General features: G+C 45.8%; 1 protein-coding gene across 3 annotated transcripts in view; it reads left to right on the plus strand.

Moving 5' to 3' along the window:
- The window catches only part of Bdh2 (3-hydroxybutyrate dehydrogenase 2), a 22,955-nt gene that overhangs the window by 4,263 nt on the left and 6,434 nt on the right, over positions 1–12,258 (plus strand). The window contains exons 1-7 of one of the 3 annotated variants that reach the window (XM_031375592.1): positions 29–88; positions 686–765; positions 3,030–3,108; positions 4,277–4,373; positions 5,688–5,796; positions 10,265–10,325; positions 11,864–11,977. In XM_031375592.1, coding sequence (XP_031231452.1) covers positions 694–765; positions 3,030–3,108; positions 4,277–4,373; positions 5,688–5,796; positions 10,265–10,325; positions 11,864–11,977 — 532 coding nt within the window. In that variant the 5' untranslated portion in view covers positions 29–88; positions 686–693. Of the gene's footprint in view, positions 1–28; positions 96–685; positions 766–3,029; positions 3,109–4,276; positions 4,374–5,687; positions 5,797–10,264; positions 10,326–11,863; positions 11,978–12,258 lie in introns of those variants that run through there. The other 2 variants (XM_031375590.1, XM_031375591.1) reach the window with 2 other exon arrangements.

Consider the following 12,258-nt stretch of genomic DNA (forward strand, 5'->3'; position numbering starts at 1 on the left):
GAGGAAGTTACAGGACATAAATGGAGGACCAGGAAGGAGAGGCCGAAGTAGTTTTGTTTGTACCTTTGCTAACAGTGGCCACATAATGGTGAGAAGTGAGTAAAAGAATTTGGTGATGGACGGATAAGCGTGTCCTTGGCCAGCAGTCACAGCGGTTCTGCGGGGCGGGGCATGGTGTAGTGGGTAGACCGAGGAACCGAGAGAAGCAAGTGACTTTAATTCTGGAGTGCTGGCCACCGAAACTTCAGGAAACTGCGGGAACTTTACAAAATGCCGTAGCCGTGGTTCACAGTTTTCAAGAAAGAAAATTAAAAACAGCCCCAAACAGCAAGCACAGAGAGAAACAGGAAACGATACCACCGTAAAAACACCGGCCAGGCAGTGAGGGAGAGGGAGGCCTCCTCTCCCTGTCTCAGCGTTAGAGGATGAGACGGAATGGAAAGCCGGATTCCATCTCCGCGTCCCTCAGCAGCCATCGCCTCAGTGGGCTGTACTGACTGTGTGCTTTGGACCTAGCACTCAGGTGTCTAGAGGAGCGACTGAGTGGTGGGGCAGTTTGCAGAGGCCCTTTCTCCATGCTCTTAGAGGAGCAAGTTGATGCCTTCACTCCAGATGTTACCACCTGAACAACTGGTTTTCTACAGCTTGAGCCATTAAAGGTCCTTGTCTTTGGATTGCGCTGTAGGATTCACCATGGGCCGACTGGAAGGGAAAGTTATTGTCCTGACAGCTGCTGCTCAAGGGATCGGCCGGGCGTCTGCATTGGTGAGTTCGAACCTGCTCCTGTTTACTTTCCAAATACTGAGATGTGCTGTCTGGGGCCAGGGATTTTAGTTCTCCTTTACTGTTTTCTGTTCCCTTTCCCTTTCCTTTCTTCCTCCTCTGGTTTCTTCCTCTTCCTCTTCCTCTTCTTTTTCTTCTTCTTCTGCTGCTTCTTTCTCCTCCTCTTCCTCCTCCTCCTCCTCCTCCTCCTCTTCTTCCTCCTCCTCCTCCTCCTCCTCTTCCTCTTCCTCTTCTTCTTTTCTTTCTTTATGCAGCTTGGAATTGAACCAAGGATCTCAAGCATGCTAAGCATACACTCCTGCCACTGAGCTGTATTCACAGCCTTGCACTTAAGTCTACCTTTTATACTTCTGATGTCTTTTTCAATGTATCCGTGTGTGTTTGTGTGTGTATACATATGTGCATGTATATGCACATGTGAGTTTGTATATGTTTATGTCTTTGTGTGTATAATAGTGTGTATTTATATGTGTGTATGTGTCTATACGTGAGTGTGTATGTGCATGTGTGTGTATAATAGTGTATGTTTATGTATGTATGTGTCTATACGTGAGTGTGTATGTGCATGTGTGTGTATGTATTTGTCTTTGTGTGCTTGTGTGTATGTGTGTATATATGTGAGTGTGATTTTATTTGTATGTATGTATCTGTGTGTGTGCGTGCGTGTATGTGTGCATGTGTGTATGTGTGTAAGGGTGGGTAGCACATGCAGTAAAGGTCATAAAGGTCAAAGTACAACTCTGGAATTGCTTCTCTCCTTTCTCTTTGACATGATTCCAGAGATTGAACTCAGGTCTACTAGGCTTGTAAGATGTTTTTATCCACTGAGCCATCTTGCCAGCCCACATATCTTAAGTTCAAAAGAAAATTTACTATTCCTGACAGAGAAGAAAGGGAATTTCTTGTACTTATGTGGTATCACACGACCTTTGACTCTGAGACTCAGACTTCTCTGCCCCAGAATGACTGACCTGACTACGGGGCTCTGGAGGGCGCAGAGCTCTCTACGACTATGTCAATTCCAGATCAAGACCTCAGAGAGTTAAAACTCTTGCTATTTTTTTGCTGAGGTATGTCAATATCTCCCTCATTGCACCAATACTGACTAATGCACTAGGAATATGGTGCAGAGGGTGAGCTGGCATCGATTTAATGGCTGCCGCAGTCCTCAGGGGGAAACGTCCACTTTTCTCTTACATTTTCACTCAATGCTCACAAAGGCACAAGGAGGCCATAGAGAGGGCTCAGCAGGTAAAGGCGCTCTCATCCAGGCCCTGAGACCTATGCTTGACTCCTGGGACGAGGAAGGAGAAAATGACTCCACACAGTTGTCCTCTTACCTCCAAATTCATGGCATGGCATGTGCCCACACACGTACAAACACATACATGATAAATAAATAAATGTAGACAAAGAACTAAAGCATAGATGCGATCTCATCACAGAATAACATGACTGTAGAAACAAAGTCACAGGTGCTAGGGGACTGTTTGTTTGTTTGTTTGTTTGTTTGTTTGTTGAAACAGGGTATCACTGTGTAGAGACGGAGTTGGCCTCAAACTCACAGATGTCCAAGTGCCTCTGCTTCTCAAGGTCTGGGATTGAAGGCATGTGCCAGCACGGTCAGCTCTGAGATAGAGCGTTTGGTTTGGGGGTTTGTTTTTTACTATTTATCTTTTTACCTTTATTTTATGTTAATGAATGTTTTGCCTACATGTATATATGTGTAGCATGAACATACCCTCAGATCTCCTGGAGCTGAAGATAGCAGACAATTTTGAGCTACCACATGGGTGCTAGGACCAAACCCAAGTCCTCTGAAAGAGTAGCCCCTGCTTTTAACCAATGAGCATCTCTCCAGCCTCGAGTTAAAGGTTTTGTTTTAGATTTTGAGACAGGGTTTATCTGTGTAGCCCTGGCTGTCCTAAAACTCTCTATAACCAGGTTGGCCTCGAACTCACAAAGTCTGCCTCCCAAGCACTGGGATTAACAATTTATTTTAAAAAAAAATGGTATAGTGTTGAATAATAAGAGGTTAAAGTGAGATGGGAAATATAATCCCTGTTGCTCGAATAACTGACAAAAATAGCAATGCAGTAGGGAGGTTGAGAAAAGATATAGAAATTTCACTTATTTTATAGGAAAAAACAACAAAACTACCATGAAAGGAAACAAAAACGTTTTTCATTTTTGAGAGCAATTTATTCAAGTAAGCAAAGGACTGATTTGTATTTTGTTTCTGGCAGGCTTTTGCAAGAGAAGGAGCCAAAGTCATAGCCACAGATATCAATGAGTCCAAACTCCAGGAGCTAGAAAATTACCCAGGTGAGCCACTTGACTGCAGGTTCATAGTCAGCCTGGTATAGAAGACAGAAGCACCACGCGCGGCATTGCCGATGGTCCAGGCACCTTCTCTTCCAGCCCCACTCCTTCATGTCATATCAAGTCTGTATTCTGTGACCTACAGAAAACACGCTGTACAGTCACAAGTGTCAGGGGGAGTGTGAAGGCACGTGCTCCCTCAAGGTTTTCTAGTACACACTGTGCTGAGGGATTTTGCTCTCAATTACCAAGCTCTGTGAGAATTAACAGTTGCCAGGTTAACTATTAATGACTCTTTCACTGCTGTCCAAGACTCCTCCAGAGCAGCCTTGTCCCAGGTAACATGATATGATCCTCTTGTATTCATGCAAAACTTTTTGTAACCCCATTAAAAGCTAAAAGGCAGGGGGAAGTCAGTTGGTCATTTTGTTGTTGTTGCAATTTATCAATACTTTTATCTTACTGGAAGGAAAATTGAGACATTTCATGAAAAGTGAAACCCATTGTATACCAACAGAGGTTTTGTTTGTTTGTTTGTTTGTATAGTTTTGATTGTATGTGTATGAATGGCTTACCTGCAGTAAGTGCGTGCAATACCCAAGGCAGCCAGAAGAGTGTGACGGGGCCGATGGAACTGTAGTTACAGATAGCTGTTAACCAGCGTGGCTCCCTAAGAATGAAGCCCAAATGTTCTAGAAAAGCAGATAGCGCTCTTAACTGTTGAGCTATCTCTGTAGACCCTAACAGAGTTCTTATTAAAGGGGTAGAAGAGAACACTTTAAAATTTGTATAGCTTTAGAAGAAATTTTTTTTAAAAGATCTATTCCATTTTTATTTGTGTGTGAGCCTGTGCATATGGGAGAACCCGCAGAGACCAGAGGGGATGTCAGATCCCTCCGAGGGGGTTGTAGGCATCTGTGAGTCACCTGATATGACAGAAGGGATGGTGCTCCAGTCTTCTGGTAGGGCCATAAGTGCCACTGATCCATGTCTCCAGCCTGCGATGTGTGCATTTTAAGGACGCTCTTGAGGTTGCCAAATGCCAGTGGTGGACGTGAGTCATGTACAACCTAAGTGGGAATGCTACATTCCTCACACTGCACAGCCACATCTTCGTGGTTACCTATTCTACGAGTTCTCTGTAAATTCTTTCTTGTATTTTACTCCTCAGGTATTCAGACTCGAGTCCTGGATGTCACAAAGAAGAGACAGATTGATCAGTTCGCCTCAGAAATTGAGAAAATTGATGTTCTCTTTAATGTTGCTGGGTAATTGTAAACGTTTTACTTCACTCTGAGAAAGTTTTCTATGATTTTATTAAATGGATATTGATAGTATAAAAGAATGATTAATTAACAGAACATGGGAGAGTCCTTGGGAACTTAAGGCAAATGTCACAATTCAGCAAGTGAAACAGCTATGTCACTTGACATGAACTTGGAGCCCATAGACAGTTAAAGCTAATGAAGAGCGTGGGCACTGATGTGAAGTCTGGAAGTTCAACAAAAGCAGTGGTTTCTGATGTTTCATTTTATAAATGATCTGCTTGTCTGTGTGCAAGGCTTTATCTGGAGACATAGCAATTGGTTTTTGAGCATCCATTCCGTTTTCGGCATTGTGAAGGATGCAGGGGACAGTCTGTGGCTCTTGCTACAGGACGTGACTAACCTGTAGTATATGGGAAACACTCCCAACCACATCTTATAACTGACTATGCAGTCTCAGTCCAGAGGACCAAGTCAGTAGGGATGCCCTGTTCAAGAAATGTCCCTAAGGAAGAGTGACTTGTAAGGGGGCAAGGTTGACTTTTTAAATTTTGTTTGTTCTTGCTGGTTTGCCTACTGTGCTGGATGCTAACAGCTGCAATGTTACTTTACTATGCTGAGAGAGAGAGAGAGAGAGAGAGAGAGAGAGACTGGTTTCCCTTCCAGTTTTAACTCCCTGTAGAACTTTAGCATGTGCCACTTGAGGGCACTGTTGCCCTAGAAACAGAAATCCAATGAACAGCATTTTTAAAGCACTGATGTTCCCAGTGCACTGTGTGTGAGAGAGTGTGTGAGCTCTGCAGCATTTATGTGGAGGTCAGAGGTCAGAGGACAACTTGCAAGAGTCAGTTCACTTCTATCATGCAGAGTCTGGGGATTGAACTCAAGTCCTTAGGCTTGCCAGCAAGAGCCATGTCTGAAACCTATCATTTTTATTTAGACAGGTTCTCACATGCATCTCCAGCTGGCCTGGAACTCACTCTGTAGACCAGCCTAGCCTCATACTTAGAGAGACCCGCCTGCCTCTGGCTCCTGAGTGTTGAGACCAAAGGCACAGACCTTAATCACAGGAGTGTGTGTGTGTGTGTGTGTGTGTGTGTGTGTGTGTGTGGTGGTGGTGGTGGTGATGGTGGTAGTGATGGTGGTGATGGTGGAGGTGGCGGTGGTGGTGGCGGTGGTGGTGATGGTGGCGGCAGCGGTGGCAGCGGTGGTGGTGTATTTGTTCCTGTAGACCTAGAGATTGATTATACACAGGCCATGCTAGCATGTTTTTTCCTTCTGATTCTTTAATTGTGTTTTTCCTGTTTAATCACTCAGTTTTGTCCACCACGGAACCATCCTGGATTGCGAGGAAAAAGACTGGGACTTCTCAATGAATCTCAACGTCCGCAGCATGTACCTGATGATCAAAGCATTCCTTCCCAAAGTAAGTAAGAGGGCTGACAGTCTGAGAAGGGTGTCTGCTTTCATCCTGGGCTCACAGAGGACACACGTGTGTGTTTGAGTGTGATCATAGCTAGCAGGTTGATCAAGGTTGAACATTGATATCAAGGCGGTTTATAGAGATTAATCCATTTAACCCTCCAGCTCTTACATTCAAGGAACATTTATTAAGCATTTCAACACAGAGGAGACCCTCCAGCGAACTTAGCAAAGTTCTTTTTTAAAGAGAGTTTCTATTAGGACGAGGTGAGGAACTCAACTGACACATAATATAAGGTGTGGTGGTTACAAGTGTAATGCAGACTCAGTTCTAAGGGGAGAAGGGAGGCCCCTCTTGGACCTCCCTGGCAAACTGAGATTCTCAGAGAAAACGAAATGAAGGAAGAGGTGTCTGGGGAGATAGATGGACCAGCTTCTTGCTGCAGGAGAATCATTCTGTGAGGTGAACAATGTTTCATCCCATCAGCTGACTACACACAGGGCACAGCTGAGGGGGAGGGAAAGGCTCATGTAACTAGCAAGCAATGAGAGTCAGCTATGAAGATGACCCCTCTGGGACTGAGCACTCACTGTCCAGGGCTTATGCCCTGGGGCTTTGGTGTTTGCTTGTGGCTTATTATTATTATTTTATTATCATTATTATTTCATTTGTGTGGGTGTTTTGCCTGTGTGTATATCTGCTTACTTCTAGAGGCCAGAAAATGGCGTCAGACTCCTTGGGACTCCAGTTACAGACTAGAAGAGCAACCAGTGCTCTTAACCCTGAGCCATCTCTCCAGGGTTTCTTTTGTTTGAGACAGGGTCTCACTGTGAGCCCTAGCTGGCCTGGAACTTGATATAGACAGAGATCAACTTGCCTGTCTCCCCGGTGCAGGGATTACAGGTAGACACCACCGTGCCCAGCCTACATTTTACTGTTCAAACACAGCATTAATGCCTTCAGAGTGCAGAGCTCTTCTGGGTGCTGTGGGAGGGAGGGTGTAAATGCATGAGCACATACCCCTGGCCCGCACGCACGAGTGTTAAACGCAATAGTGGCAAAGAGTAAGCGGGACAGAGGGAAGGCAGGGCCAGCTCAGCTATCACGGAGGCGCGCTTTCTGTGTTTGTTTTTGTTTTTTCAAGACATGGTCTCTCTATGTAGCTCTGGCTGTCCTGGAGCTCACTATGTAGACCAAGCTGACTTTGAACTCACAGAGATTCCTCTACCTTTGCCTCCCAAGTGCTGGAAGTAACGGCATGCACCACTACACCCGGCTCTAAGGTATGCTTTCTAAGTACTTGATTGGTGCTTAAAAGAGACCTTTGGTCAGCCCACATAACATTGGACTAGCTATCCCTTTAAAAGTATGTTTCCAGGCTGGAGGATGGCTCAGAGGTTAAGGGCACCCGCTGCTCTTCCAGAGGACCTGAGTTCAGTTCCCTGCTTAACCGCCCATAATGAGTGCAGTCCACGGCATTCAATGCCCCGTTCTGGCCTCTGGAGCCGGAGCTTTCACACATGCAGCATACACTCACAGAAACACAGCCACCTAAGTAAAAATGATACCTTCTGCCCTTTTATAGCTTATAGATGTTTTTTGGGACCTTAATGTGTCTGTGGAAGGCCAGTCCTTTGTATAGGGTTTGGGGGAGGGACTGAAGGAGATCAACAACATGGTGGCACAGACATCTGACACATTTGTAAGCACAGGTCTGAAAGCAGAGGCTCGGGGAGTGACTCTGAGGTACAGTGCAGGCGGGGTTTAGGCTCCTAAAGGAATGTTAGTTCTTGATACACCCACGCCGATCATAAGTTCATGATTCTAGCAATGATAAAATACATTTCTGCTTTTGGAAAAAATGATCAGCGACTGTGATGCAGAACCAGAGGGCCTCGGCACCAGTTGTTTCAAGTGGCTTGTCCACAGGAGCAGGGGAATCGGGCACCTGTAATCTTAGCACTTGGGAGCGTCGCGTAAAGCATGGTCTTAGTGGGAAAGAGGACAATGACATTTGATCTCTGGCCTCAGACACTGGCTTTGGAGTCCCTAAGCACTCTGAGCCCCAGGTCACATGTCCTAAGACATGGCACTTGCACCCTCTCATTGTCTGTCTCGTCTGAGAATGAGGAAGACACATGTCACATCACTTCCATTCCTAGCTGTCCAGGGGTTTTCTGTATCATTGACTCTGACGCACAATTGCCAGGTTAACATTTTCCAGGATGGAAAACCAACACATATCTGAAAGGTCATTTGGTCAAAAACATAGGAGTTGACAGAATTCGTTTTCAGATAAATGCAGAGCAAACCATCCCTAGATTACAAGGCAGAGACCAAGTCGAAAATAGTGTAAGAAGAGTAATTGCAGAATGATGGTCAGCTTGTTTCAGAAAAAAAAAATGGAGATATCTTTGTGCTTTGGATATAGTTATTCACTTTCTCCCCTTGCTGGGCTTTATCAGGGTTGAACACAGAGGGATTTGGAAAACCCTGACTAAATGAGTCAAACATCTCATTCCAGAGGGTGGCTGTCTTAGTCAGGGTTTCTATTCCTGCACAAACATCATGACCAAGAAGCAAGTTGGGGAGGAAAGGATTTATTCAGCTTACTTCCGCGTTGCTGTTGATCACCAGAGGAAGTCAGGACTGGAACTCAAGCAGGTCAGGAAGCAGGAGCTGATGCAGAGGCCATGGAGAGATGTTCCTTACTGGCTTGCTTCCCCTGGCTTGCTCAATCTGCTCTCTTATAGAAGAACCCAATACCTCCAGCCCAGGGATGACACCACCCACAAGGGGCCCTACCCTAATTTTCACTAATTGAGAAAATGCCCCACAGCTGGGTCTCATGGAGGCACTTCCCCAACTGAAGCTCCCTTCTCTGTGATAACTCCTGTGTCAACTTGACACACAAAACCAGCCAGTACAGTGGCCAAACATTGAACCTAGTGACCTAGAATGCCAAGAAATGCCAAGGAGCTGAGCTGAGCTAGCGCTGGCAATAGAGCTCTACTATTCGTATCTACTAAGTGATACTCTGCTTGAGGTTCCTGGAGATCAGTTGTTCTAGACCCCTCACTTCACAGGCATCCTGCACAGGGAGTCAGGAGGAACGGTGCTCCATGACAGCTGGCATAGAGCTGTCTCTGGGAGACAGGCTGGAGACAGAGCAGTGGACGCACTGGGCAGGACTGAGTGGGCAGTGTGAGTGGGAGGTTTATGACTCGCATCTCTGAGGTGACTGAGGCCTGAGCTTAGCCTGGAGATTAACTGAATTTCAGAAGACTGGAGACAGCTTGTCTCCATACAAAACTGAGCTGTGTGTGTTGGTTATGTCAGATAAGAAAAATAATAAACCAGATTTTTATCCTCCTTACCCCTATTTTTTTTTTTTTTTTTTTTTTTTGAGACAGAGTTACTACAGATCACTGGCTGGCTTAAAGCTCACCGTGTATACGTCACTGGTCTTCCTCTGTTTCCTGAGGGCTAGGATTAAAAGGGCAGGGCAGGGGGAACTAGGTCTGACTTTAAGATCCTCTTTATCATGTACAAAGGCACTTTGCAGCCAGGCATGGCGGTGCATACCTTCAGTTCCAGCACTCAGAGGATGCAGAAGCAGGTGGGTCTCTGTGAGTTCGAGGCCAACCCTGGTCAACAAATGGAGTTCAGGACAGCCAGGGCTACGCAGAAAGACCCTGTCTCAAAACAAGAAAACAAAACAAAAACAAAAAAAAGCCAAAGGCTCATTTAAGTAACTGTTGCTTACCCTCTACTGTGTCCCTTGATGCAGTTGTCACTTCAGCCTCACCTGTGTGCTTCTCATCCACGCAGCCCCATCCCTTGCAGTTTGTCCTGTATTCTCTGATCTCAAGTATAATAAGCCCCAAGCATTAATATCGAGAGTAAGAAAAATGCCACAAGGAAGCGGGTCATCTTGGCCACCCCAGCTCTGGAGCCTCCATTCACAAAACCTCGTCTACATTTCTTCTAAACACTGGTAAAGAAACTTACTCAGCAGGACATACTTTTTTCTAAGTCCCTTACACCACCTGTCAGGATCCATTTCTAGAAAGAACCGTCTTTATTTGATTTTTCAGGGTGTCGGACCCATGCTGGTCATCCTGCTCTCTGGCTTGTGTCCTGTCCCCAGCAGCTCTCTGGACTCTGCCACTCTCCACTGACTTTGCTTTCTTTTCTGTTCCCGCCACCTGACCAGTGGTTTCACAGAGAAACTGGTACCCGGGGCTGCTGTGGTGCGTGGTGCGTGCATGCCTGCCATCTCAGCACTTGTGAGGCAGAAGTGTGAGGATCTGGAAGGCAGGTTTAGGCTGTAGTTTAAGAGCCTGTCTCCAAAAGGAAGAGGAAAACCAAACAAAGAAAAGGGTCTAGGTGGCTAGGGGTCAATGCAAACGTGCCAGTGACGGAGTCTATCCACCGGCAGAGCGGAAATGACTGTGCCTTGTCTTGGCAGATGCTTGCTCAGAAATGTGGCAACATTATCAACATGTCTTCAGTGGCCTCCAGCATCAAAGGTAGTAGTGCCTTCCTCAGAGTGGGGGTGTGGTGAGCACGTGCACACACGGGTACACACACACACTCGCACACGCATACATACACATATGCACACATACACACACATGCACGCACGCACTCACACACACGCACACACGCATGCACACACATGCTTTCATGAGCTGTGGATTTTAGAACTAAACACAGACAAGTTCATAAAACTCACATGAAAATTCAAAACGGCTGGATGGTGGTGGCGCATGCCTTTAATCCCAGCACTTGGGAGGCAGAAGCAGGCAGATTTCTGAGTTCGAGGCCAGCCTGGTCTACAGAGTGAGTTCCAGAACAGCCAGGGCTACACAGAGAAACCCTGTCTCGAAAAAAAAAAAAAAGAAAAGAAAAGAAAGAAAAGAAAATTCAAAATGGCTTTAAAAAAGAAAAAAAAAGAAAGATCATAAGTGGCTTATGTCATCAGGTCCATTGTTACAGCTGTTCCACTCATCAAATTACATTTAAAAGTTACTTTCTTTGCCTTTCCTTTTATTCCTTCTGTATGGATGAGAGTGAAAAATTGAATTAGGAGAAGAAAAGATTTATCACTGAAGGAATACAAAATGATATATTGAATGCAAGCTGATCTGGAAGCTCCTCGGGACCAAAAAAAAAAAAATTTTTTTTTCACAGTACGAAAGGGGACAGATTCTGTCTTGTGCTTCTTATAGTCTCAGGTAGCCCCCGGCCTCAAATTCCTAATTGGAGCCAAGGCTAGCTTGAATGCCTCCTGATCTTCGAGCCTCTGCTTCTCAAGTGCTAGGGGATGGGCATGCAGCACCAGACGCAGCTTCAGAGTCTGTGTTCTGGAGTGTAGCAGAAGTTTTCACTAAGTGCTCCATACACAAGCGGTCCTTGAGATTATGACACAGACGGAGGATTTGGACCCGCAAAGAGAAGGCAAGGCAAGGGGCTAGGACTAAACAGAGAGAATGTCAGAGCCTGGCACTGATGGGTTTGTGAGTTCGATACCTGGGGGCTGTGTGGGGGGATCTGTATGAGGAGATACTGGGAGGAGGGGGGAGCTGATACTGGGATGTAAAGTGAATACAAAAATATATTTTAAAAAATGAAATCACTGCCGAGATGGCATTCTTTCTCTTATAAAATATGAAACATACCTGAGTGGAATGCAAGCGTTTACACTTCTTCACTTAGGAAGATTCTAGAAAGGAACGAGGATTCCCTACCTGTTGTAGTGAAACTCCGTGACAGTGACAAGCAGCCGACCACCACAAAGTACATGCAGCACGTCAACACCAAAATCTAAATTAGGGTCTGCCACACTGGCAGCACTCTCTGCACTCAGAAACTGTCTCTATCCCTATTACAGAGGACACCCTAACTCAGTCATTCTTCAAAGGGAAAGCTGATTTCAAAATGGTTCTTCTTTTAATTAAAGAATAAAAATAAAAAGGAGGGTAACGGGAAGAAGTGAGAAGCGGTGAGTGGGGGCCTCCCCTTGCTCCTTTCTGAAGAAACAATGTCCCTGATTCCTCCCACCCAGGGGTGGAGAACAGATGCGTATACAGTGCGACCAAGGCAGCTGTGATTGGCCTCACCAAGTCCGTGGCTGCAGACTTCATCCAGCAGGGCATCAGGTGCAACTGTGTGTGCCCAGGTGAGCCCGGGGTCAGAGGGCTGGGAGCCTGGCCTTTCTTATGTGCAGTTTGGCACCATAAAACATTTTCATCAGCTTATTTACCACGTTTCTTTCCACCACTGACAGACATCGAAACTAAAGGTTTGGCTTTGTTAAGAGAGCAGTATAGCTTTGGGTGGACAGAGGTTCCAACAGCGGGGCAGTGGTGGCGCATGCCTTTAATCCCAGCATTTGGGAGGCAGAGGTAGGCGGATTTCTGAGTTTGAGGCCAGCCTGGTCTACAGAATGAGTTCCAGGAC

The sequence above is a fragment of the Mastomys coucha genome, unplaced genomic scaffold, assembly GCF_008632895.1.
Source record: "Mastomys coucha isolate ucsf_1 unplaced genomic scaffold, UCSF_Mcou_1 pScaffold16, whole genome shotgun sequence".
In the NCBI taxonomy this organism is placed as follows: domain Eukaryota; kingdom Metazoa; phylum Chordata; class Mammalia; order Rodentia; family Muridae; genus Mastomys; species Mastomys coucha.